General features: G+C 44.7%; 1 protein-coding gene across 4 annotated transcripts in view; it reads left to right on the plus strand.

Moving 5' to 3' along the window:
* The window catches only part of LOC135556480 (semaphorin-6B-like), a 142,905-nt gene that overhangs the window by 13,183 nt on the left and 102,636 nt on the right, over positions 1 to 27,086 (plus strand). The window contains exon 2 of one of the 4 annotated variants that reach the window (XM_064989718.1): positions 2,908 to 2,995. The exons of the other annotated variants lie outside the window; for them this stretch is intronic. Coding sequence (XP_064845790.1) covers positions 2,908 to 2,995 — 88 coding nt within the window. The remainder of the gene's footprint in view (positions 1 to 2,907; positions 2,996 to 27,086) is intronic. 4 annotated transcript variants of the gene reach the window in all.

Genomic DNA, 27,086 nt, shown 5'->3' on the forward strand with positions numbered 1-27,086 from the left:
GTGCTTAACTTCTTGCGTCGAGCAATCCCGTATCCGGGAGCGTAATCATAGCCTCAAGCTCATTAGCATAACGCAACGTTAACTATTCATGAAAATCGTAAATGAAATTAAAGAAATATATTCACTCACAAGCTTAGCCTTTTGTTAACAAGACTGTCATCTCAGATTTTCAAAATATGCTTTTCAACCATAGCTACACAAGCATTTGTGTAAGAGTATTGATAGATAGCATAGCATTAAGCCTAGCATTCAGCAGGCAACATTTTCACAAAAACAAGAAAAGCATTCAAATAAAATCATTTACCTTTGAAGAACTTTGGATGTTTTCAATGAGGAGACTCTCAGTTAGATAGCAAATGTTCAGTTTTTCCAAAAAGATTATTTGTGTAGGAGAAATCGCTCTGTTTTGTTCATCACCTTTGGCTAAGAAAAAACCCTGAAAATTCAGTCATTACAACGCCAAACTTTTTTCCAAATTAACTCCATAATATCGACAGAAACATGGCAAACGTTGTTTAGAATCAATCCTCAAGGTGTTTTTCACATATCTATTCGATGATAAATCATTCGTGGCAGTTGACTTTCTCCTCTGAAGCAAATGGTAAAATGCACGCAGCTGGAGATTACGCAATAATTTCGACGGAGGACACCAAGCGGGCACCTGGTAAATGTAGTCTCTTATGGTCAATCTTCCAATGATATGCCTACAAATACGTCACAATGCTGCAGACACCTTGGGGAAACGACAGAAAGTGTAGGCTCATTCCTGGCGCATTCACAGCTATATAAGGAGACATTGGAACACAGCGCCCTCAAAATCTGGGCCATTTCCTGTTTGAAATTTCATCTTGGTTTCGCCTGTCGCATCAGTTCTGTGGCACTCATAGATAATATCTTTGCAGTTTTTGGAAACGTCAGAGTGTTATCCTTCCAAAGCTGTCAATTATATGCATAGTCGAGCATCTTTTTGTGACAAAATATCTTGTTTAAAACGGGAACATTTTTTTATCCAAAAATTAAAAGAGCGCCCCCTATATTGAAGAAGTTAACGATGTTGATGGCTGTCGATGGTCAAATCTGTAGCATGAAAACAACTGCGTTAGCAGTGGGCTTATGTGACCATTACATCAGTGTATGCTAGCTAACATAGTTATTTACAGCAATCATATGCCAAAGCACATCCCAGAAAGCCCCTCAATCCCTAACAGGTACCATATACCCACACATGTATAAATCAGTAATGTACAGCAAACTTGTACACATTGTAAAATAGAAAATAGAAAACCGTATTCCGAATGTGACCTACCCCTTGCATCACATTTTCATACTGGTGCGACCTGATGTTCGCGATCTCCCCCTATCTGCATGCGGGGCCAATCACAACACACCTTATTGTCATCAGAGTTGAACCAACCAATAAGAATGCTTGAACATTGAGTACACCTTTCTTTAGAGGCAAGTGGAAACATTACCAATCCTGTTACATTGGCATGGGTGAGGTGGACACTATGGACTACCCCTCACTGCTCTGCGGCACTGTGCCCTACCTTGCTTGCCCATCACTGGCGCTAAGGTGCATTAATGAGTTGCTGGGGTGTGAGGTTCTTCTCTCCCAGTGGCAGATGGGCGTAAGTCTGTCACAGTGTGTGGCTTATTAGCTACCGACAGAGTCCCCGACCTACTTTATCTCTGCCTCCATTCACAGCAGCAAGACAGGGAGCCCAACCAGAGGCCATTACTACTACCAAGGAGTCGCTGAGCACAGCCACACAAACATGCACACACACACACACAGCTCTGCAACAGAAAATATTCGGCCACAGAAAAGGCCTTAATAGCGTTTGTGTGATATTGTCCCATGGGAGAGTGTTGCTGTAAGCTTAAACTCCTGCTGTGGAAATACATCTTAAAGCCATGCATGCTCTGCTACTTGGTGCAATTTGTTGAACTGCTCACATTCATTCTCCCTGACTAAACCCAATGAGAGTAGGGTGTATTTTGGGGGATCCTGCCCTAGAAATAGTTGATGGTTTGTAAACACAGTCTCAGTTCTCCCTCCCTCCCAACCTAATTGGAGAGCATGATTTCAATCATGCTGATATTGGACATGTCAAACTAGTTTTCACGGGCAGGCATTGTTATTTAGTCTGTCTGCCTGTACGCCTGTCTGTACGACTGCCTGTGTATACACAGTATTTGTTTTTGTTGTGACCACAGTATTTGTTATTGTTGAGAGGCGTCGCCGGGAAGTAAAACCCATGGCATGGTTATTGTAAGCCTTACAGAGTTGCCTGCCAGACAGTTTTTTTCAGAGCTCTGGGACCCAACCCTACATACCCAGAGTAATTCCTCTGCCTATCATTAACATAATCTTAATGTAAATTATTATACACTCAAACCCAGTCAGGAGCCAGCTGGCAGGCAGGCCCACCAACCAACGTAACCAACTAGTCTGGAAAATGAGAATGCCCACTCGCGGTTGAGTCACCTGTGTCTTATAGCCACAGTATCTCCACATCAATCTTTTATACTGCAGAACAATACATATCCTCAATTACAGAATTCAGTCTAGCGTGTTTCAGGGGGCGTGATGGTAAAGACTACCTTCTCTGCTTTGGGATTTCTATGGGTATCAGAAAAGTATTTTTGCTGTTATTCTGATAGTTATTTTAATATAGTGTAATAAACCCTTCTCCTGACTTGGATGTAAAACATGCATACGAAGAAGTCTATAAATGAGTTTTCTGACCCACTATCTCGTAGCATACACCCATCCTGTATGTGACAATGTGCCAATCAGGTTGTTCCGCAGTGGGGTTGGTTATAGCTCTCGAAGTTGAGTGAGAGTGTATTTAAGAATTAATATGAGTGTTGTGTTGGTTGTGTTCATTGTTTTTTGTGCATTAGGGAGGAGGATGGTGCAACATTAGGCTGTCAACAAAGGTGTCTTACCCAGAAAAACAAACAAGGTTGTTTCACTACTTACTTCGTGCTGGTAAGTGATACCACAGGAGAAAAGAGGGAACGTCATAAACACACTTTAAGTAAGCAATTTTATGATAATTAGTGAGATGCACGGCTGTTTAAAATGCAGACAGACTTCCGAGAGTGAGGAGAGAGGAGGACAACAGAAAGGAAAACAGAAAGACCAGAGTGCAATCACGTCGCACGAGCAACAGCGGTTTATATATTTCATTACAACCGGAACACAACGTAAATAGCCTGTTATTTCAGGAAGTGCTTTCGTTTGTTCCCCTCAGAATAGCTTGGAAAATTGGTCTGGGACTGTCTATTGTATCACGTGTTACAGTGTATTTTATAAGAGCCCTTTGATATAGAGCACAGCCCAATCCACTAGCCATTGGCAGGGCTGGGTAATATAGAGATCCAAATGCATCCTTTCAACCAGTACAGGAACCCCCTCAACCACCACTGTCCCTCCTAATGTAATGGCGGGTGTCAGCATGTGAAATACAGCCAGACTGTCACGCCCTGGCCTTAGTATTTTGTGTTTTCTTTATTATTTTGGTCAGGCCAGGGTGTGACATGGGTATTTATGTGGTGTGTTTTGTCTAGGTTTTTTTGTAAGTTATGGGATTATGGTGTAGTATAGTAGTCTAGGAAAGTCTATGGTTGCCTGGAGTGGTTCTCAATCAGAGGCAGGTGTTAATCGTTGTCTCTGATTGGGAACCATATTTAGGCAGCCATATTCTTTGAGTGTTTCATGGGTGATTGTTCCTGTCTATGTGTTTGTTTGCACCAGATAGGGCTGTTTCGGTTTTTCACGTTCCGTTTATTGTTTTTGTATTGTTCGTTATTATCTTTATCAAAGATGTATAAAGATAACCACGCTGCATTTTGGTCCTCCTCTCCTTCGACTGAAGAAATCCATAACAGAATCACCCACCACCCTGGAATTCGCTGGAGCAGTGCGAGGAGGGTTATAGGAGAATGGAGTTGGAGAGATGAACACGGTGACGCGGATGGAAGCCCGAGAGTCAGCCCCAAAAATTTCTTGGGGGGAGGCACACAGGGAGTATGGCGAAGCCAGGTAGGAGACCTGCGCCAACTTCCTGTACTTACCGGGGGGCTAGAGAGACCGGGCAGGCACCGTGTTATGCTGTGGAGTGCACGGTGTCTCCAGTGCAAGTGCATAGCCCGGTGCGGTAAATTCCAGCTCCTCGTATTGGCCGGGCTAGAGTGGGCATCGAGCCAGGTGCCATGAAGCTGGCTCTACGCATCTGGTCTCCAGTGCGTCTCCTTGGGCCGGCATACATGACACCAGCCTTACGCATGGTGTCCCCAATTCGCCTGCATAGCCCAGAGCGGGCTATTCCACCTCGCCGCACTGGCAGGGCGACCGGGAGCATTCAACCAGGTAAGGTTGGGCAGGCTCGGTGCTCAAGAGATCCAGTGCGCCTGCACGGTCCGGTCTATCCAGTACCACCTCCACGCACCAGCCCTCCGGTGGCAGCTCCCCGCACCAGGCTTCTTGTGCGTGTCCTCGGCCCAGTGCCAGCACCACGCACCAGGCCTACAGTGTGCTTTGCCTGTCCAGCGCTGCCCGAGTCTCCTGCCTGTCCAGCGCTGCCGGAGTCTCCCAGTCTGCAAGGAGCCGCCAGAGCTGCCAGTCTGCAAGGAGCCGCCAGAGCTGCCAGTCTGCAAGGAGCCGCCAGAGCTGCCAGTCTGCAAGGAGCCGCCAGAGCTGCCAGTCTGCAAGGAGCCGCCAGAGCTGCCAGTCTGCAAGGAGCCGCCAGAGCTGCCAGTCTGCAAGGAGCCGCCAGAGCTGCCAGTCTGCAAGGAGCCGCCAGAGCTGCCAGTCAGCCAGGATCTGCCAGAGCCATCAACCTGTCTGAGCTTCCCCTCAGTCCCGAGCTTCCCCTCAGTCCCGAGCTGCCCCTCAGTCCCGAGCTGCCCCTCAGTCCCGAGCTGCCCCTCAGTCCCGAGCTGCCCCTCAGTCCCGAGCTGCCCCTCAGTCCAGTGGGGCTCTTTGTTAGGGTTACTAGGCCAAGGTTGGCGGCGAGGGTCACCAATCTAAGGACGCGGAGTAAGCGGACTAAGACTGTGTTGGAGTGGGGTCCACGTCCCGCGCCAGAGCCACCACCGTGGACAGACGCCCACCCGGACCCTCCCCTATGGGGTTAGGTGTCACGACCTGGCCTTAGCATTTTGTGTTTTCTTTATTATTTTGGTCAGGCCAGGGTGTGACATGGGTATTTATGTGGTGTGTTTTGTCTAGGGTTTTTTTGTAGGGTATGGGATTGTGGTGTAGTATAGTAGTCTAGGAAAGTCTATGGTTGCCTGGAGTGGTTCTCAGAGGCAGGTGTTTATCGTTGTCTCTGATTTAGGCAGTGTTTCGTGGATGATTGTTCCTGTCTCTGTGTTTGTTTGCACCAGATAGGGCTGTTTCGGTTTTTCACGTTACGTTTATTGATTTTCTATTGTTCGTTAACTTTATTAAAGATGTATAAAGATAACCACGCTGCATTTTGGTCCTCCTCTCCTTCGACAGAAGAAATCCGTAACACAGACTCTTTTACTGGGCTATAATAGAACCACTCCTATGGAAAGCTCAGTGTCCATGGCAAGACCTAAATAGACAGATAGCCTGGACAGAATAGCCCAGACAGCCAGAAGACCCTCATCCCAAACCAGGCCTAGTATTACTGCCAATATACAGTACCAGTCAAAAGTTTGGACACCTACTAATTCTAGGGTTTTTCTTTATTCTTACTATTTTCTAAATTGTAGAATAATAGTGAAGACTTCCAAACTATGAAATAAGACGTATGGAATCACGTAGTAACACTAAAATGTAAAATATATGTTATATTTGAGATTCTTTAAAGTAACCGTCCTTTGCCTTGATGACAGTTTTGCACACATTCTCTCAACCAGCTTCATGAGGTAGTCACCAGGAATGCATTTCAATTAAAAGGTGTGCCTTGTTAAACGTTTCCTTAATGTGTATGAGCCAATCACTTGTGTTGTGACAAGGGAGGGGTGGTATACAGAGAGAGCCCTATTTGGTAAAATATCAAATCCATATTATGGCAAGTACAGCTCAAATAAGCAAAGAGAAATCACAGTCCACCATTACTTTAAGACATGAAGGTCAGTCAATATGGAACATTTCAAGAACTTTTAAAGTTTCTTCATGTGCAGTCGCAAAAACCATCAAGCGCTGTGATGAAACTGGCTCTCATGAAGACCGCCACAGGAATGGTAGACCCAGAGTTACCTCTGCTGCAGAGGATAAGTTCATTAGAGTTAACTACACCCCAGATTGCAGCCCAAATAAATGCTTCACAGAGTTCAAGTAACAGACACATCTCAACATCAACAGTTCAGAGGAGACTGTGTGAATCAGGCCTTCATGGTTGAATTGTTGCAAAGAAACCACTACTAAAGGACACCAATAAGAAGAGATTTGATTGGGCAGAGAAACACATGCAATGGACATTAGACCGGTGAATAGCTGTCCTTTGGTCTGATGAGTCCAAATTTGAGATTTTTGGTTCCAACTGACTTGTCTTTGTGAGACACAGAGTAAGTGAACTGATGATCTCTGCATGGGTAATTCCCACTGTGAAACATGGAGGAGGAGGTGTGATGGTGTGATGGTGTGGAGGTGCTTTGCTGGTGACACTATTTGTGATTTATTTAGAATTCAAGCCACACGTACCCAGCACACCTGGTTACGTGTGGCTTGACACCTGGTTCAGCATATCGCTGAAGAATGCTGCATTCCACAGCATTCTTCAGCGATATGCCATCCCATCTGGTTTGCGTTTTGTGGGAATATCATTTGTTTTTCAACAGGACCCAACACACCTGCTGGCTGTGTAAGGGCTATTTGACCAAGAAGGAGAGTGATGGAGTGCTGCATCAGATGTCCTGACCTCCACAATCACCCGACCTCAACCCAATTGAGATGGCTTGGGATTGAGTGAAGGAAAAGCAACCAATAAGTGCTCAGAATGTGGGAACTCCTTCAAGACTGTATGAAAAGCATTCCAAGTGAAGCTGGTTGAGAGAATTTTTTTATTTTACTAGTCAAGTCAGTTGAGAACAAATTCTTATTTTCAATGACAGCCTAGGAACAGTGGGTTAACTGCCTGTTCAGGGGGCAGAACAACAGATTTGTACCTTGTCAGCTTGGGGATTTGAACTTGCAACCTTCCGGTTACTAGTTACTATCCTTCCAGTTACTAGTCCAATGCTCTAACCACTGGGCTACCCTGCCGCCCCAAATGCCAAGAGTGTGCAAAGATGTCATCAAGGCACAGGGGGCTACTTTGAAGAATCTAAAATCTAAAATATATTTTGATTTGTTTAACACTTTTTGAGTTACTGCATGATTCTATGTGTTATTTCGTAGTTTTGATGTCTTCACTATTATTTTACAATGTAGAAAATAGTAAAAAATAAAGAAAAACCCTTGAATGAGTAGGTGTGTCCAAACCTTTGACTGGTACTGTATATTGATGCATCAACAGAGTCAGCCATGCCAAGAGGAGCACACAGGTCAATATCTGTGAATAGCAACCTTGTTTCGCTAAATTCCCCTGATGTGAATATAGCAACCTTGTTTCGCTAAATTCCCCTGACGTGAATATAGCAACCCTGTTTCGCTAAATTCCCCTGACGTGAATATAACAACCTTGTTTCTATATTTACCGCCCGTAATGGGTATCCTGGGGTAGCATAAAATATCTTAAACTTGTAGGCCTTTTGTTTCAGATACCACCCACTATAGGTTTCATTAGATAAAATGCAACATTCATGAACATGCATAAATAACCAGGAAAGTGTTTCAGATGGAGTTTCACTTGTCTTTCACTGCGTTTAGTTCATAAATTGAACATAATTTCATCATACGGGGCTTGACCTAATTTGTGTATGTGTTTGTTTCCAGTCCAGCTGTCTGAGGCTGACCCAGGCCCAGGGCAGAGGGGATTCGCCTGTGGTCACGCCTCTGTAGTGTTCTGCCTGTGAGCCTCTAATGGATTGGTCAGGACAGGCAGGGGGATGTTGAGACAGCTCCAGAATTACTTCCACTGTGGCAAAAGCAGGAGCAAACTTTGTGATTTGGAGGCCCCAGGCAGAGTCTGTGCACGTGCCTGCTAAAATATATTATCTCTTAATGTGCCATGAACACAATCCTTCATTATGTTTTCATCTGATTGGCAAATAAATCACTTTAAAAAAATGTTGGTACATTTATCCAAAATAATTCCAGGATCCAAACAGTGCAAAACAGTCTTACTGCAGTATATGTAGCCCATGTAGCAAATGCTGTCTGGACTAAAAGAGCACGACATGCCATACTCTCTGTTGACCAGACAGCATCGGATACATGGGCTACAGATAAGTCCTCTACCTCTGCCTTGGCAACAGTGGCAGTATTATCAGCAGCACCTGTCTTTTTAATAAAAACATTTGTTAATTTAGGTCATTTTGCTGTTAAAATAAAAAAATTAAAAGAAAAGATGAACAATGTAATGTCTTGATGTTAACCTGTTCTCCTTCAGGGTAGTTCACCATCAGAGTGAAGCGTAATAAAGATGGGAAACTAACTACAAGCAGTGAGCACGGTATGCTATACCAATCCCCTGCAGGAAGAAAACCCCAGAATGCAGACAGGTGGAGGATGGGGTGGTGGTGGGATATCAGAAAAAGCTAATATAGCTAATAACAGCTAGTTACAGCAGCAGCGGCCATGGCAGCAAGACACCAGCAAAACCAACCCAACCCTAATGACATGGCAGAGAGGGAGGGACAAGGACACAATGTCAGAAAGTGAGAGAGGGGAAGAGGTAGAGTGTTTGTACTGGGATGTACATGTATCTGTGCTTGCATGTCTGTTCATGGTTGTGTGTGTGTGAGTTTGTGTGTGTGTGTGCTTGTATGTATTTGTGTGTACTTCCCCCTCCCTGTTGCTTTTACAAAGTAATTTTGAAGCCAGCAGCAGTCTCTAAAGTTCCACGTCGCTCGGGTGGCTTGATAGAGTTTTGAACCAAGTGGATCACAGACAAGCCCTGGAGACACCAGTTAGTTAATTAACCAAAGAATGACACTGATTCACCAGGGTGATAAACAGGAATAAGGGAAACTCTTTCCCCCTCCTCTCCTCCTCCGGAGAGAGGGAGGGACTCTGTTTCAGGCTGTTTGCTCTTCCAACAGATGTAGGCATCTTATCTAGTGTGAGGAGGTGGTGCTGATTTCACTATCAATTCTACCTTTGTTTCTGATGTATGATAATTATGATACACCAGCCAATAAATTCCTCCATTTATGGAACTTCTGCCAGTGATGCATGTCCTCCTATCATCTGATACAGCATTTGTGCATACTGTGCATTCAGGGATGACCGCCTGTGTGTGTGTGTGTGTGTGTGTGTGTGTGTGTGTGTGTGTGTGTGTGTGTGTGTGTGTGTGTGTGTGTGTGTGTGTGTGTGTGTGTGTGTGTGTGTGTGTGTGTGCAGTGCGGCAGGAGAATGTTGATGACTGTAGGTAAATAAGCGACACGGGGGACTGAGCAGACAGAGCAGAGCATGCTGGGATCATGTAAAGTGCTGGTGGAAATTATTAACAACCTTGCCGTCCCAAAATAACCCCTGCCTGCTTTACTGTGCCTCATTTGCTGTGAATTGACTTTTTCAAAGCTGCTAGTGGTGAGCATGATTTGGGAAGAGGAGGTAGGGGGTGTTGTTTGATGAGAACTCCCTAAGTCCTCTCCCATTGCTGTCTAGCGCTCTCCTTCAGCGCAGACCGGAGTGTCTGGGAGACAAAGTGCGCCGTGTCCCCTTTGAGTGGTGAGAAACTTTTTGATGATGATGATGATGCTGGCTGACAACTAGCCAAGTGCACATAGAGTGGACGACCCTGTGTGTGTTCAGCCCATTTCTGCTACCCTACTCTTCCCTCAGTAGTCTCTGTTCTACTGGCCCATTGTCTTCACACTAAAATGCTCAGAGCCTGCGTGCGTGACTGTGCTCTGGCTCTGCTTATCTAAACATTTACTTTATTAGACAAGGTCTCATAGACGCTGCTCTGCAAATTGCCCATTAAAAAAATCCTCCATTGTTGTTCATAGTGCTGCCCTGATGGAACATAATAGCTGGCTGTCACCTGCCTGTGCTCTGAGTGGAGGTGAAGCTAATGATACAGGGATTAGCTAATGAGATGATGGAGGAGATGATATGGATGTCGTATGCCTGGGATTCCTGTACTCATACAGGAGGTCTTAGAAGCACTGATTCCACAGCTCAGAACCGTGCATTTGAGTATTCAGAATGAATACATTACCATATCATAAGACATCTGTAGTGTATTTGTTTTATGCTGCCCTGCAACATTATTGGAAGTACTGATAGGGCTGTTCCAACACTTTGTACCTGAGCACTTTGGCCAGGCACTCACAGTTAAAGGAGTGTTTGTGAGAGTGGTCCTGTGATTGTGTGGGATGCTGGACAGACAGTGGGTTACAGTATGTACCCTGGTCCTTAACCCACTCTGTCACAGCAGGGCTGCATTGTTCCTGCTCACGCACTTCCCCAGGCACTGAGCAGGGCTAGCCAGGGTCAGCCACTTCAATGAGCAGAACCCATTAGCTTTACACAAAAATCTTAATCAGAAATGTCCTTTCCTCATGCAATCAGAAGTGAGTAGTGGGGCTGGCAAGCAGAAGTAGTGGTTTAGGTGAGGGGTGTGGTGTAGTTAAAGGTGTGTGTGTGTGTTAGTTAGCAACAGCTTTCATTCATCTCTATTCAAGTTTCAAGTTTTATTTGTCTCATGCACAAGTAGAGTGAAATGATTTACTTATTATAAGGGTGGCAGGTATAGCCTCAAAGTAAGAGTGTTGGGCCACTAACTGAAAGGTCACTGGTTTGAATCCCTGAGCCAGAAGTTGGCAAAATTGCAGTGGGGTTGCCAAAATAATAAAATACAACAATTTAGAGTACGGATTATTGTATGGGACAATATACAAATGTTTTTGAGAAAGCTTTAAAGAAAATGATGTACCGCGGTTGTGTTATTAGGGGTGTGGTGGGGTCACCAGAAATTCAGGTGAAAGAAATGGGTTCCCCGCTGAAAAGGTTTGAATACCAGCTAGGTTTCTACTAAGCTAACATATGGAATTGTTTTAAGATGGTCCTACCAAGGATCATTTAGCTATTTGATTTGGAATTTTAGGACTCCTATAGGTATCAACATTTTGGGGGGATAAAACATTGCATTTGGCCTTACTGCTATTAGCCCATAGAAACACACTGAATAACAGATTTATACATTCAAAAACATATATTTTTGTACTATAAGGGCACAAGGTGAGACCCACATGCAGACACAGAAGGCAGATGGTTGAGCTCCGATATTTGTTATAGCAAAAGGGTTAGGCAAAAGGCAGGTCGGGTACAGGCAAGAGTTCATAAACCAGGTCAGAGTTCAAATGGTACAAGACGATAGGCAGGCTCGATGTCAGGGGCAGGCAGTGGTCAGGCAGGCAGGCTCAGAGTCAGGACAGGCAAGGGTCAAAACAAGGAGGGCGAGAAAAGAGAGACTGGAAAAAGCAGGGGCTAAGACACAAAAACACTGGTTGGCTTGATAAACAAGACGAACTGGCACAGAGAGACAGGAAACACGGGGATAAATACAGCGGCGATAATAAGCGACACCTGGAGGGGGTGGAGACAAGCACAAGGACAGGTGAAACAGATCAGGGCGTGACATGTACTAAGTCAAAATGAAGTATGTTTTGGTATACAAAATTATCTGTACACCTGACATGGAAATACCCCATTCACTTCCATACATTTTTCGACCCGGTACCAGGTTACCTACAGACGAGTCCTGTGACAGTGGTGGGGGTCGTAGAGCAAAGCAGAGAACAACATCGTGTTCGTGATATTCTCATCTTTCCATAGAGGGGGTTGTAGTCCATAGTTTGTCGTCTCAACCATTCGGATGCCTCAGACGTTTTCGTGAGAAGGTCTCCTGTTCTGACAAACAGTGCTGTAGCTCTGCCATCTTCCACTGCAAATGCAGAAAGCCGACATTAGCGGATGCGGTGGATTGAGATACAGCCCATGCAAAAAACTGCTTGATCATGCTAATGAGGGGCTCAGACATCGACTCTAGGGTTAACCCCAATTACTCCAGCAGAGCTGGACAATGGTGACCCTGGGCATGATCCCACTCCAGGGGGAGTTGGGATATGCAAAAGCCACATTTCCATTACACACTTGTGTGTAACAGAACAAATATAAGCACCCCCCAAATTACTATTATTATTATTATTATTATTATTATTATTATTAAGCCCTTCCCAACAATGCGGTATTCAATATAAGAGTGTGCTGTGCCCTTAATTGCTGTCACTGTAGGCATACACTGAGTGAAAAAGAGCACAAAGAAGGACTTGTCATGGCACTTGAATGGCCTGATTTCCATACTGCTTGAGGAGTACTGTTCCTGCTCTGTCAAGTGGCCCAACAAACCAAACCACTCCGCAAAGGAAATGTACTGTACATTGTGTGGTTCGATAATGAGATCTACTGAGCTTACATTCTACTCAGGTCTTTACAGCTCACCTCTGTCACTGGGCTCGCAGAGTCCAGCTCTTTAAAAACACATTGTGTCTTCCCTCCCGGACACATGGCTGCTTACTGCGCAGACCCGGGGTGAATTAGTTTATAGCCTTTGCTTTCACAGCGTTAACCAATGCCACATTCATCACTGGAGGAGAAACATAATGCAGACTGCAGAGCTGCGGACTCTCTGAACCTTTTAATTTAACTTCTGTCCCCCTGTAAATGCAGAAGAGCATCTGCTGATGGCTCAGCCATCTCCTGCTGTATGGAAAGGGCTGTAGAGAGCCCTCCAGCTTTGCTCTCGTTCTCAGCCTCGCCAACCATGGTGGTTGACAGGGTGTGAGTGTTTGCACTTTTTAATATAGTCCTTTATGAAGTGTTTCCACAGTCAAGAGACATCATAGATCAGCAACGGTGCTCAGGGAGGAAGCCAGTGCCTATGGCCGGAATCTGTCTTTGCTACTACACTCTTAGAAAAAATGGTTCCCAAGGGATTCTTCAGCTGTCACCATAGGTGAACCCTTTTTGGTTCCAGGTAGAACTCGTTTGGGTTCCATGTATAAGCCAATAAGGTTCTACTTGGAACCAAAAAGGTTCTACCTGGAACCAAAAAGGCTTCTTCAAAGGGTTATCCTATGGGGATAGACTATGGGGATAGGTTCTAGATAGCACCTTTTTTCTATGAGTGTGCTAACTGATGTGGCCTGATAGCTAATCACCAGATCTGGTGGAGCTTTAGCCAACTCCGTCGTTTCTTGGAATGAAAGAGGAGTTAACTGAAGCACAATCAGATCCGGCTATCAGGCTATTACTGATGTCCTCGCTCCAGTCACAGATTGTCTGGTCACTGTGCAAACATGTGCATCAGTTCATTGCATTTGTGAAAATACAGAGAGGTAGCAAATAAGGTTGACAGAGAAAACACATGATAAGAAAGCTATCAATGATTGCAATGTTATTATTTTCAAATTACTGTAGGAAAACATGGCCCTCCCACGCCTGCTTGTACTTTCCCAGAGGCCTCAGCTGTCCTAATCAGCCTATCAGACTGCTCCTCTGGCCCAAATGTCTTCACTTACCAGACAGCGTGTTGCGCTGCCTCCCTGCAGCCCAGTACATTTGTTCCCTGACAGTTATGTGGACTGTGCTGAATGCAAATGAACATGTTGTGCTGTGGAAGGACTGAGTGATGTGAGAGACAGAATGAAGCCCCAAGATTTGTGGCAGAGAGGCGTTACAGCATCTTGCCGCTTAGGGCCCTACTCTCCTCTGTCTCTCCATCACTCTATCATGCTATTTCTCTGTTTACTTAGTATGCTGACTTTGTCTCTGCTCATTCATTCTTGCCCTCCCCTCTCCTTGTCTTCTGCTCTCTCTTCCAGCGGCCCCTGGAAACATTGGAAATTCCATCTCTATCTCTATAAAAAAATATATTGTTGTACCTGTCCCAAGAATCTCTCATCCAATTGCATCAAATTACTACAGACCTGTTGCTCTGACCTCTCTCTTGATTAAATCTCTTGAAAAGATCTTCAAGGCATACATAATCAACACCAGACACCTTCTTGACCCACTCCAATTTGCATACCGGTCAGAGAGAGGAACAGATGATGCCATCCTTTCGCTCTTACATCTGATGAATATGCATTTGGAGGGCAGTAAAACCCATGTGCATAGCATGTTCACATTTAACACAATCAATCCGTTGGTCCTCTCGGACAGACTGAGAGGAGACTTAATGCTATGCTTATCACATGGATCACCAACTTCCTAACTGATAGGTCTCAAAAGGTACGCGTTAGCAACACACTCTCTGAGATGTGCACTACTGCAGTTGGATCCCCACGGGGCTCTGTTCTTTCACCAGTACTATACATACTGTATACCAGTATGGAGCCGATTCCCAGGGCGCCACCTGATCAAATATGCTGACGGCACACTGCTTTGGTCAGTCTTCTGGAAGGGGATCAGACGAAGCACGGACCGGCTCTGAATGATTTTACTGTCTGGTGTGAGTCATTCCATCTAAAATTAAATACATAAAAAACAAAGGACATGGTGATTGACTTTGGAAGGGCTGGTCATTGACAACAAGTGTCCTGACGCTATTTTTAAGAAATGCCAACAGAGACTGTTTTTCCTACGGAAACTGCACTTTTTTACTGTTGATCTAATCATCATGGTTCTCTTTAATAAATCGTTCATTAAGAGCATTCTGTCCTACTGCTTGACCTGCTGGTTTGGGAATATCAAGGTTGCACAGACAAATAGGTTGGGCAAAGATAGTCAGGACTTGTGGGAAAATCATGGGGCTGCAACAGCATGAACTGTCATCTCTCTACCTGGGCAGAGCCCTCCAGAAGGAGAATAAAATAGCGGTTGACTCTCCCCATCCACTCCACCCTGAATTCCAGCTCCTTCCTTCTGGACACAGGTACAGACAACCTAAGGTTAAAAACAAAATAGGGCCAAGTACTCTTTTATATTGAAATTCTGCAACTTAACAAATGTTAGAATAATTGCACTTAGCACTTGTAGTATGAAACTGCACTTACCCTGCTTATTTGCTTGTAAATAAAAATGTTTATATGCTGGGTAGCACTCAGCAGGGTAACAGAGGTGTGTGGGTGGCAGTAGGATGGATGGGGTCTGGTCTGTCGCTGCCAGTGTCCAAGGTGTGGGGAGATATGCCAGAGTGCCCGCCAACCCAGGCCAGGGAAATAAACAGCGTTCAGGAACATTCTTCATAAACAGGTGTTATGGTTGGCAAGGCAGCTGTACATTTGTAATGTTAACTTAAGATCCTCAATCTCTCTCACTTTACTTGTGGTTTCCTGAGTATCGTGCCCTGAGGCTCAACACCTCTGATTAAGGAAACAGAGTCGCCCTGAAAGAACCTTGGAACAATGGAGCGTGGATGATATTAGTGGTGTACAGGATGGTGGCCCACCTTTTCCTGCTGCTAGTGTTCCTGTATGTGCACAGCCCAGGTCTGCTTTCTAAAGCTGTGTTTTAATGGGGTCATGACTGAAATCTCATGACTAAGAAGAAGTTTGTTTCCTGTTCCAGCAGCAGGAACACAACTCAACATTCCTCGTTCCTCTGCCTGCAGCGGCGCCAGTTCATTCCATGGGACTTGATCCCACTAGATTGCTGTCTGCTCCTCCAGATATCAGAAATATATTATTTCCATGTGTATCATCCTGTAAGGCAGAGAAGACCTCTATCTCACACCTTTCAAGAATACCGTGACCTCCTCTGGCTCCAGACTGAAATTTCTCATGGAATGCTGTCTTCTGATAGGGCGGTTGAAGGGGGGAGGGGGTTGCTGAACTGTCATCTTGTTCTGGAGTTGTGGATAAACAGTGTCAGAGGGTCTGTTTACTCTGCAGATCCCCCATTTCCTTCATGAAATGTCTGGGAGGAGAGGAGGAGATGTACTGTGTGGAGGGAGTGAGGGGAGGAGAGGAAAGAGAGGGTAGAGAGGTGTGCTCCATCATCACACTGCCAAACCAATATGCACTCAGTCTAATTTGACAAACAGCCCAGATGGACCAAGAATAGTGAGAATCACCTAAAGTTTTCACATGATAACCCACAAGTCCAACAGGAAATTTAATCTAGACGTAGGCTAACCTGCACATTAGTGTTTAAATTGCCTGGCAATTGACTGGAGTAGTAGGATATTTAACAAAAAAATGTGGTTTCTCCTTTGTCCTCTCCAAGACCTTTCAGTTAGAAGGGAGAAGAGGGTATATTACCCAATAATGCCTGTTCGCCTGTTCCTTGATAAGATAAAGAGCTGTCCTGATGAATTTCCATGCTGCTGTGTGTGTGCTGCTTTGTCCCCGCAGAATCCCTTTTGATTCCTCTTGTCTCCTCTCCCTTACAGTCCACATTTGGCATCCAGCACAAAACCAGAATGCATTTGGACACTGTCTGTGGGCCAGAGGTATTCTAGCATAGCAGAGGTTTGGTTTTCTAGATGTTCGGAGTTGAATTTTAAAATGTTCAGGTATTTCAGGTCAGTAGCAACTCTAGCTACATTAACATAAAATAAATAATATAGAATAGATTTTACCACAGGACATACTTTGTAAAACTAGTGCAAAGTATTTGAAAAGTTGGCAACACTAGTGCAAGGCTCCGGAGTGGCGCAGGGGTCTAAGGCACCACATCTCAGTGCTAAATCAAATCAAATCACATTTTATTTGTCACATACACCTGGCTAGCAGATGTTAATGCGAGTGTTGCGAAATGCTTGTGCTTCTCGTTCCGACAATGCAGTAATAACCAACAAGTAATTTAACTAACAATTCCAAAACTACTGTCTTATACACAAGTGTAAGGGGATAAAGAATATGTACATAAAGATATATGAATGAGTGATGGTACAGAGCAGCATAGGCAAGATACAGTAGATGGTATCGAGTACAGTATATACATATGAGATGAGTATGTAAACAAAGTGGCATAGTTAAAGTGGCTAGTGATACATGTATTACATAAAGATGCAGTAGATGATATAGAGTATAGTATATACAGTGCCTTGCCAAAGTATTTGGCCCCCTTGAACTTTGCGACCTTTTGCCACATGTCAGGCTTCAAACATAAAGATATAAAACTGTATTTTTTTGTGAAGAATCAACAACAAGTGGGACACAATCATGAAGTGGAAAGACATTTATTGGATATTTCAAACTGTTTTAACAAATCAAAAACTGAAAAATTGGGCGTGCAAAATTATTCAGCCCCCTTAAGTTAATACTTTGTAGCACCACCTTTTGCTGCGATTACAGCTGTAAGTCGCTTGGGGTATGTCTCTATCAGGTCGCAAAGTTCAAGGGGGCCGAATACTTTCGCAAGGCACTGTACGTATACATATGAGATGAATAATGTAGGGTATGTAAACATTATTAGGTAGCATTGTTTAAAGTGGCAAGTGATATATTTTACATAATTTCCCATCAATTCCCATTATTAAAGGTGTCACTACAGACCCTGGGTTGATCCTGGGTTGCATCACAACTGTCTGTGATTGGGAGTCCCGTAGGGTGGCACACAACTGTTAGGGGAGGGATTGCCCGGCGTAGACCGATAATGTAAATAGGAATTTGTTCTTAACAGACTTGCCTATTTAAATATAGGTTCTATTTTTATTTAAAGTTTCCATCTCCAGTTTAAAGGTCCAATGCAGTTGTTTTTATGTCAATATCAAATCATCAAGTACCTTACAGTGATTTGAATTTTCAATTTCAATTAAAATGCAAAAAAAGGCTTTTTAGTAAAGACCAATTTTTCAAGCAATAACTTTTCTAGGACTGTCTGGGAGTGGTTTGAGTGGGGAGGGAAAAACGAGTTGTTATTGCCCAACTACCTCATCCCCATATTGTTATTTTTTGTTGTTCCTCTTTTGCACCACAGTATCTCTACCTGCACATCATCATCTACACATTTATCACTCCAGCGTTAATGCTAAATTGTAATTATTTCGCCATTATGGCCTATTTATTGCCTTACCTCCCTAATTTTACAACATTTGCACACACTGTACATAGATTTTTCTATTGTGTTATTGTCTCTACGTTTGTTTATCCCATACGTAACTCTGTGTTGTTTTTGTCGCACTTTGCTTTAGCTTGGCCAGGTCACAGTTGTAAATGAGAACTGGTTCTCAACTGGCCTACCTAGTAAACTTCTGACCCACTGGAATTGTGATACAGTGAATTATAAGTGAAATAATCTGTCTGTAAACAATTGTTGGAAAAATGACTTGTGTCATGCATAAAGTATATGTCCTAACCGACTTGTCGAAACTATAGTTTGTTAACAAGAAATTTGTGGAGTCGTTGAAAAACGAGTTTTAATGACTCCAACCTAAGTGTATGTACATTTCCGACTTCAACTGTAACTATGGTAGCTATTGAAATGGAACAGTTTGGAGATTATGGGAAAATTATTAGGCCAAAGGTAAGGACACAACAGTTCACCTGACACAAGACCGAATTCAAATCAAATTTTATTAGTCACATGCGCCGACTACAACAACCTTACACAGAAATACTTACTTACGAGCCCCTATCCAACAATGCAGTTTAAAAAAATAGAAGTCTCTTGGACCTAGACTTGGCGTTGCGGTAGTAGGGAGAACAGTCTATGACTGGGGTGGCTGGAGTCTTTGACAATTTTTAGGGCCTTCCTCTGACATCGCCTGGTATAGAGGTCCTGGATGGCAGGAAGCTTGGCCTCAGTGATGTACTGGGCCGTTCGCACTACCCTCTGTAGTGCCTTACAGTCAGAGGCTGAGCAGTTGCCATACCATGCAGTGATGCAACCAATCAGGATGCTCTTTATGGTGCAGCTGTAGAACCTTTTGAGGATCTGAGGACCCATGCCAAATATTTTCAGTCTCCTGAGGGGGAATAGGTTTTGTTGTGCCCTCTTCATGACTGTCTTGGTGTGCTTGGACCATGTTAGTTTGTTGGTGATGTGGACACCAAGCTCAACCTGCTCCAATGCAGCCCCGTCGATGAGAATGGGGGCGTGCTCGGTCCTATTTTTCCTGTAGTCCACAACCATCTCCTTTGTCTTGATCACGTTGAGGGAGAGGTTGTTGTCGTCCTGGCACCACATGGCCAGGCCTCTGACCTCCTCCTTATGGGCTGTCTCGTCGTTGTCAGTGATCAGGCTGTAACTATGTTGTGTCCTCAGCAAACTTAATGATGGTGTTGGAGTCGTGCCTGGTGGTGCAGTCATGAGTGAACAGGGAGTACAGGAGGGGGCTGAGCACGCACCCCTGAGGGGCCCCTGTGTTGAGGATCAGCGTGGTGGATGTGATGTTACCTACCCTTACCACCTGGGGGCGGCCCATCAGGAAGTCCAGGATCCAGTTGCAAGGGGAGGTGTTTAGTCCCAGGTTCCTTAGCTTATTGATGAGCTTTGAGGGCACTATGGTGTTGAATGCTGAGCTGTAGTCAATGAACAGCAATCTCACATAGGTGTTCCTTTTGTCCAGGTGTGAAAGGGCAGTGTGGAGTGCAATAGAGATTGCATCATCTGTGGATATTTTGGGGCGCTATGCAAATTGGAGTGGGTCTAGTGTTTCTGGGATAATGGTGTTGATGTGAGCCACAACCAGCCTTTCAAAGCATGTCATGGCTACAGACGTGAGTGCTCCGTGTCTGTAATCATTTAGGTAGGTTACCTTAGTGTTCTTGTTCACAGGCACTATGGGGGTCTGCTTAAAACATGTTGGTATTAAAGACTCGGACAGGGATAGGTTGAAAATGTCAGTGAAGATACTTGTCAGTTGGTCAGCGCATGCTCACTGTACACGTCCCGGTAATCCATCTGGCCCTGGGCCCTTGTGAACGTTGACCTGCTTAAAGGTCTTACTGACATCGGCTGTGGAGAGTGTGATCACAGTCTTCCGGAATAGCTGGTGCTCTCATGCATGTTTCAGTGCCATTTGCCTCAAAGCGAGCATAGAAGTAGTTTAGCTCATCTGGTAGGCTGTGCTTCCCTTTGTAGCCTGTAATGGTTTGCAAGCCCTGTCACATCCGACGAGCTTCAGAGCCAGTGTAGTACGATTCAAGGTTTTTTCCCCTCTGGTTGCACATTTAACATGCTGATAGAAATTTGGTCAAACGGATTTTAGTTTCCCTGCATTAAAGTCCCCAACTACTAGGAGCGCAGCCTCTGGGTAAGCGTTTTCTTTTTTGCTTATGGCGGAATACAACACATTCAATGCTGTCTTAGTGCCAGCCTCTGACTGTGGTGGTATGTAAACAGCTACAAAAAATAACAATGAAAACGCTCTAGGTAGATAGTATGGTCTACAGCTTATCATGAGATACTCTACCTCAGGCGAGCAACAACTATTACACTGTTGATTTTAAGTGCATTTTTCATTTACTGTACTTTTTGCTGGATTTGTTGATAATGAAATCTGAAAATACTCTGCATACATTCAGTAATATGGTAAGAATATTCCTGGAAAATGTGGGGTAGGTGCAACATAAGACAAAATAATTACAAGGGTTTGAGTGAGAGGACTAACAGGTGTCTCCAAGTGGCCACACACCTCTCCAAAGTTTGTACAGTTCGTAAGTGATTTCAATGCACTTTTATGACTCAAAGAAGAGTCTTTTAGTCTTGAGCATTATTCAAATTGTCATACCGACCTTGTGCCATACCGGGATATTCGGTAATACCGGCACTGAACACAAGGGACGCTGAACACAGTGAGACAAACCCCACTGATAATCTGTAATCCGAAGTTTAGCATTGCTAACAAGTACATGTAAAATCCCATAGAAAATTATAAATAAATGCTACCGAGCGCATTGCGAATATTTAGTACAGTTTCTGACCTAAATGTCTTTATCTCCTATGTATTGCACAAGTTGACTGCAGGTATTTACTTTAAAAGTAAGTACAAATATTGAAATGTATTAAAAACTTAAAATAAATAGTTTCAACGGTAAATGTTACCCAGGTATATGATATACCGCCCAAGACTAGAGTCTTCATGTCACGTTCTGATCCTAGTTCTTGTGTTTTTTGTTTGTTTTAGTTGGTCAGGACGTGAGTTGGGTGGGCATTCTATGTTTTGTGTTTCTATGTTGTTTTTCTGTGTTCGGACTAGTATGGTTCTTAATCAGAGGCAGGTGTCGTTAGTTGTCTCTGATTGAGAATCATACTTCGGTAGCCTGGGTTTCACTGTTGTTTTCTGGGTGTTTTCTGTTCTCCACACGGTACTGTTTCGGTTTTGTTCACGTTTATTGTTTTTGTATTAGTGTTCATGTTGAGTTTTTTCATATTAGAAACATGGACACTTACCACGCCGCATCTTGGTCTGATCCTTGCTACACCTCCTCAGAAGAGGAGGAGGAAAACCTTTACACTTCAACAATAAGGTGCTTTTCTGAGCTCTCCTAGCTGAGCCGTTGGGAAACTAGAGCAAGCACAGTTGTTCTGCTTGGAACGCAACCCTGCATCCCTATCATCACACAATTACTGCTGTAGTTTATGCAATCCAAAAACGGTCCATTATAAATTGCAATCTGGGTCAGGTGGGCATAATTTGAAAGCTTGTTCTATTGCCAACAGGACTAGCTAAATTATAAAATCAATATTACAGTGTTAGGCTTTCACAACGCAATTTAGGGAAACAGATCATAATTTTGTTGCGCATAGAAAGGAGTTATTAGTGCATTCAGGTGTGTGTGCCGTGTCGAATTTTCTTCACAATAGACAAACATAGGGTAATTCTGTTCAGAACTACCCAGGATGATTTTGTGAGCGGGTGAACTAATGATGAAGAAGGGAATGTTTTCCTGATGAATGGACTCCACAGTGAGGGTGAGTGGTGTGGTGATGTGTGTGATGGTTCCGGATCTTAGTGGCCGATTATCAAGAGTTTGAACCGGAAATGGAGAGGAGAGCGGGTATGAGGTGATGTTAAGAGAGGAGGCAAGGGTCTGGTCAATAAAGTTCCCCGTGACACCGGAATCCACTAGCACTGTAGAAACAGTACGAGGGTTTGGCACAAAGTGATGAAGATGGGATACTCACACCTGCCCCAGGAGGTGGAAGATCACGTGACCATCCCTCTGCTCTCGTGGATCCCGAGTTGGGCGTACCGGACACTGCTGAAACTGGTGCCACTCTTGACCACAATAGGGACAGAGGCCCAGCTGTTTCCATCTGCGTCGCTCAGCCACGGGGAGGTGTGTGACCCCTACCTCCATGGGTTCAGGCTCTGATACGGTGTGGTCACTGAGGGAGAAAGAGGAGCGATGAGGGTACCGACGCTCCCGAAGTAGGTTATCTAGACTGATGGCCATCGCGATGAGTGCGTCCAAGAAGAGGTTGTCTCGACATGCCAGTTCCGTCTGGACCTCCTCGCGCAGTCCTCTTCTGAATAGCTATGGAGTGCTGGCTCATTCCATCCCATGGATGCTGCTACTGTCCGGAAGGTGAGCATGTACTCGGCAGCAGTGTACTCCTACCCCCCTCTCTGTCCTCCGGTGGATGATCGACGATACAGTACCACTGAACAGAGCCATGATTTCCTGCTGCTTCCATTTGTTGAAGCAGCATTCTCTAACGGAGACGCTGGGAGTCAAGAAGAAAGTGCACTGAACATGGAATGATACAAACCAAGAGTAGCGTCTGTACATGAAACACATAACTAATACTGCCTGGGGAATGAACCAAAGGGAGTGACAGATACAGGGGAGGTAATCATAGAAGTGATGGAGTCCAGGTGAGTCTCATAATGAGGCGCAGGTGCATGCAACGATGGTGCCAGGTTTGCTTAATGATGGTTGTCACAGCCATTGATTAGTAAATTGGCGAAGGCCGGAGAGGGGGAGGGGGAGCAGGCGTGACAGTATGACATCAAAGCTGTATTTATTGTAAACCTCTACGTACCATCTTTCAACATATAGAGAGTCCTGCTAATTTACAGCATTTCCCTCACTCAGGCAACAAAACATTTGCAAACGTTTCCTGATTAGTCGGAGGGATGGGGGTAACTTCTTGTTGCAAGAGGTGCAAGAAGTTCAGAACGGCTGTCAGTCAAAACCCATACAGAGCTGTGAGGTACAGAGCTCTGGTGTCATGTATAGCATGTCCAATTTAGGCATTTATCAGTGCCATTTTCAAGGTGTATATGGGTACGACTGTAAAGGGTTACTGTTCACATTCAATCCCAAAGTCAATGTAGAGTGGGGTTTTACCTGTGTGTCTGTCTCCCAGTGTGTTCTGGGTAGGAACTCTTTGAGCTGCTTCACATTGAGCTGAGTGTGATTGGCAGAGGCTCAGGTGCCCAGTGTGAGGGCTGTCAGGTTCAAGGCCAGCCTGCTGATCCTCCACTGCCTGGGGGGGCTTCTGTTTTATTCACTCTTCAACCCCACCCCTGCCTTGTCTCAGCTGTATGTGTGCGTGTGCGCGCGCGAAAGTAGAGTGAGACAAAGAGAGCGAGAGAAAGAGTAGAGCGAGAGATGAGGGAGATGGAGAGGAAAGTGAGAAGTGAGAGGTTTTCTACCTGATGTCAATGCTGTCAGTGCCAGAGGCAGAGAGGACAGACAGGTCTTTGATCTGCACTATGATGGGTCCCAATCCTCCTCCACCACAGCTCCACTGTCCCAGCTGCCCGCTCTATCGGAACCCGCAACACGTTCTCCCACTGAGACACTGCTAATCACTGGGTCCCATTGTCAGATCCAGGGGCACAGGAAGGCAGCCAGGCAGGCATACTGCTTTTGGGAGGCGGCAGTGAGTTAATGTGTTTTCCATGCCTCTCTCTCTCCCTCACTCCATCTCACCTCGCACCCTTTCTCTCTTCTCCTCCTCCATCTCTCAGTGTCACCTCCGTGATATTAAGTGGAGAAAACAGGACTTGTCACACTGCTTCCCCAACTCATCTCTGTGCCTGCCATTGTTTACACTCCTAAAATAATGCAGGTGCACCACTCACTGACAAACAACCGCCATGGTCTGGTACGAGGGGTGGCAGGTGGAATCAGGGCCTCTAAATGGGGCTTTTGTCTTCCATTGTTGATCTTTGTCACTCACGGACAGAGTAGTTGAGAGTAGTTGAGAAATTCTGCATCTGAGATTCATTCAAATGATATTGAAAGATTGTTTTCTTAAAAAAAAAACATCTGAACACCATTGTAATAGTATGGTTGTACATTTGAAATAGATTCAGTACTTCATATATTTAAAGTTATGACACCAAAACATGTAATTGTAAACCAAAGGCTCATATTGGCACATATTTGCTATTGAATTTGTTTGCTCACAAAATCACTGGATTGTTGAAGACCAAATCCCATGCTACTCACACTAGTCTTTTTCGACCATCGCCAAGTGAGACTACTCATACACTGAGTGTAAAGCATTTTTACATTGGCAATTTAAAGTTAAGCCACCACAAAGTCCACTGTAACACATGGAGCAAATAGCCATTTGACACATATTTGCTGTTGAATTAAATTGGCATTTCAAATAGTTTGCGCACAAACTCACTGGATTATTGAAGACTAAGTCCTAAACCCATCTTAGACTCATTGAGTATGAAACAGTTTTACTATGGAATCGTTATATTAGATTTGAAAATAACATGTAATGCATGTAATCAGACCAAACCGTATTTGATTTTATATTTGAGCCAAATAATCACATTGCATTGTAGGACCTCCTGAACCAGCATTAAGTTACACGCTTTAATGACGATTATGACGGCCATTTAAATGGTTGCAGCATTGTTAAATTAACTCTTAATTACACTATTGATTCAATTGCCATTTATTTCCCTTAAATCCAGCCAACTGAGTCGTGTTAGTAGATAGTACATTTACTGTAGTAATCAGGCGAAAGCAAGCATTTAAATGGCCTGTTTACCACTGAGCCAGACTCTGGTATCAGCCGAAAACAATTGAAGTCACATTATAATTCAAAAAATTGTTTAGACAGCAGTCAGACGATTTACAGCAATGTCTCAATCCTCACCACACGACCTCCGGGCAATCACTGTATGGAGTGGCATGTGAAGGCAATGTCACAGAGCAAGATGAAGATTCAATTAGGGGTTATTCTCCCAATGTGGACACAGTGCTGGGAAGTCTGAGAGTGGAGATGGCACTGACTAGGACTGCATAATAGAAGGTCAAGTGAAGGGAGAGACTGATGGAGCCCTGTAACATACTGTCGTCTACTTGCACATTTGTATTCCTCTAACACTCCCAGGCCGATGGACAAGTTAGCACTTTCTGCTCCGCTTGGGCTGTGAAAGAAAGCGGATGAGCGGATAGCTTCTTCTTTTCTCCAGGTTGTATCTTTCTTGTATGAGGTGCAAACTTTGAGCTGAAACCCCTGCAAAGCCCTTGATTATAGGGCTGTATTGTGGAGCAGCAGATTACTCTCTCCCTGCCTCTGCCTCGCCTCTCTGGGGAGACTGACAGAGAGACTGGGGCTACATGGGGCTGAGGGTTCCTGGCGTGGAGAGCGACAGAGACGCCTCCAACTCCTGGGGACACAGGGATTGGCGGAGTGATGAGGGTCTGGAGTCAAAACAGGCAGGGAGAATAGAGGGGCCCAATGCCAGAATGGTGGGCAGGAGGATTGCGGTTAGAATGGGGACAGGGCAGGGGGGTCAAAGGAACTGGGGGATGTGGATATGAAGAAACATCCAGGGTTGGAAAAGGCATTGTGCTATATTTTAGTATTTAGTATTTGTTAGGATCCCCCTTCCTGGGGTTCAAACAGGAATACAACAATTACATCACAACACAACAATAGCCTACATCATAAATAACTTTGTTGCTTCAGCATTGTGCTTGTAATGCCAGGGTAGTGGGTTTGATTCCTGGGACCACCCATACATGAAATGTATGCACACATGACTGTAAGTCGCTTTGGATATAAGTGTCTGCTAAGTGACATATGTTAGGCATCGTTCCTCTACTATTACAAATGTTTCTTATAGGTCAGGATGAAGGAAGATCTCTAAGAGGTGGACAGGGCTGGGATGGAGCCAGTGGCAGGGCTAGCTTTTGAGGGTGTTGTGGTCAAGGTTCACTCTGCGTCTGCTGGATACAGGGGTCAATGAGACTCCTCTGGCTGAGGGGAAGAAAGAACGGAGCCTGCCTGGGCCTCACACACATGCCTATAATCACACCCACACACACAGAGACCTTACCCAAGTATTCTGCCTATTTCTCTTTGTGACACACACATATGCACACCACCATCTTCAATTGAAAGTTCAAGTAATGGGAAGAAGAGAGAGAAACATCTCAGGGGAGGAAGCCCTTAGGAGTGGAAGCCCTAAGGAGAGAGCTAATATACCACTATCTAGTTTCACCTTTTGTCAGATGAAGCCTTTCCCGTGCTCTCTCTTTCTCGCCACCACTCCTTCCCTCCCTCTTTGACTATATCTCTTTTTGTCTGCCTTTCTCTCCTTTCCCCCATTCCTGCGCTCTCTCTTTCTCGCCACCACTCCTTCCCTCCCTCTTTGACTATATCTCTTTTTGTCTGCCTTTCTCTCCTTTCCCCCATTCCTGCGCTCTCTCTTTCTCGCCACCGCTCCTTCCCTCCCTCTTTGACTATATCTCTTTTTGTCTGCCTTTCTCTCCTTTCCCCCATTCCTGCGCTCTCTCTTTCTCGCCACCACTCCTTCCCTCCCTCTTTGACTATATCTCTTTTGGTCTGCCTTTCTCTCCTTTCCCCCATTCCTGCGCTCTCTCTTTCTCGCCACCGCTCCTTCCCTCCCTCTTTGACTATATCTCTTTTGGTCTGCCTTTCTCTCCTTTCCCCCATTCCTGCGCTCTCTCTTTCTTTCCCGCTCTTTCTTTCGCTCCTTGGCACATGCCTATCCAGGCACTCACAAACAGACGATTTGGCCTCATCCTCGTAACATGTAATTGCCAACGCAGGAACAATGCATCCAGCAGCAGGAACAGTTTTCTTCTCTCAGTTC

The sequence above is a fragment of the Oncorhynchus masou genome, chromosome 15, assembly GCF_036934945.1.
Source record: "Oncorhynchus masou masou isolate Uvic2021 chromosome 15, UVic_Omas_1.1, whole genome shotgun sequence".
NCBI lineage: Eukaryota > Metazoa > Chordata > Actinopteri > Salmoniformes > Salmonidae > Oncorhynchus > Oncorhynchus masou.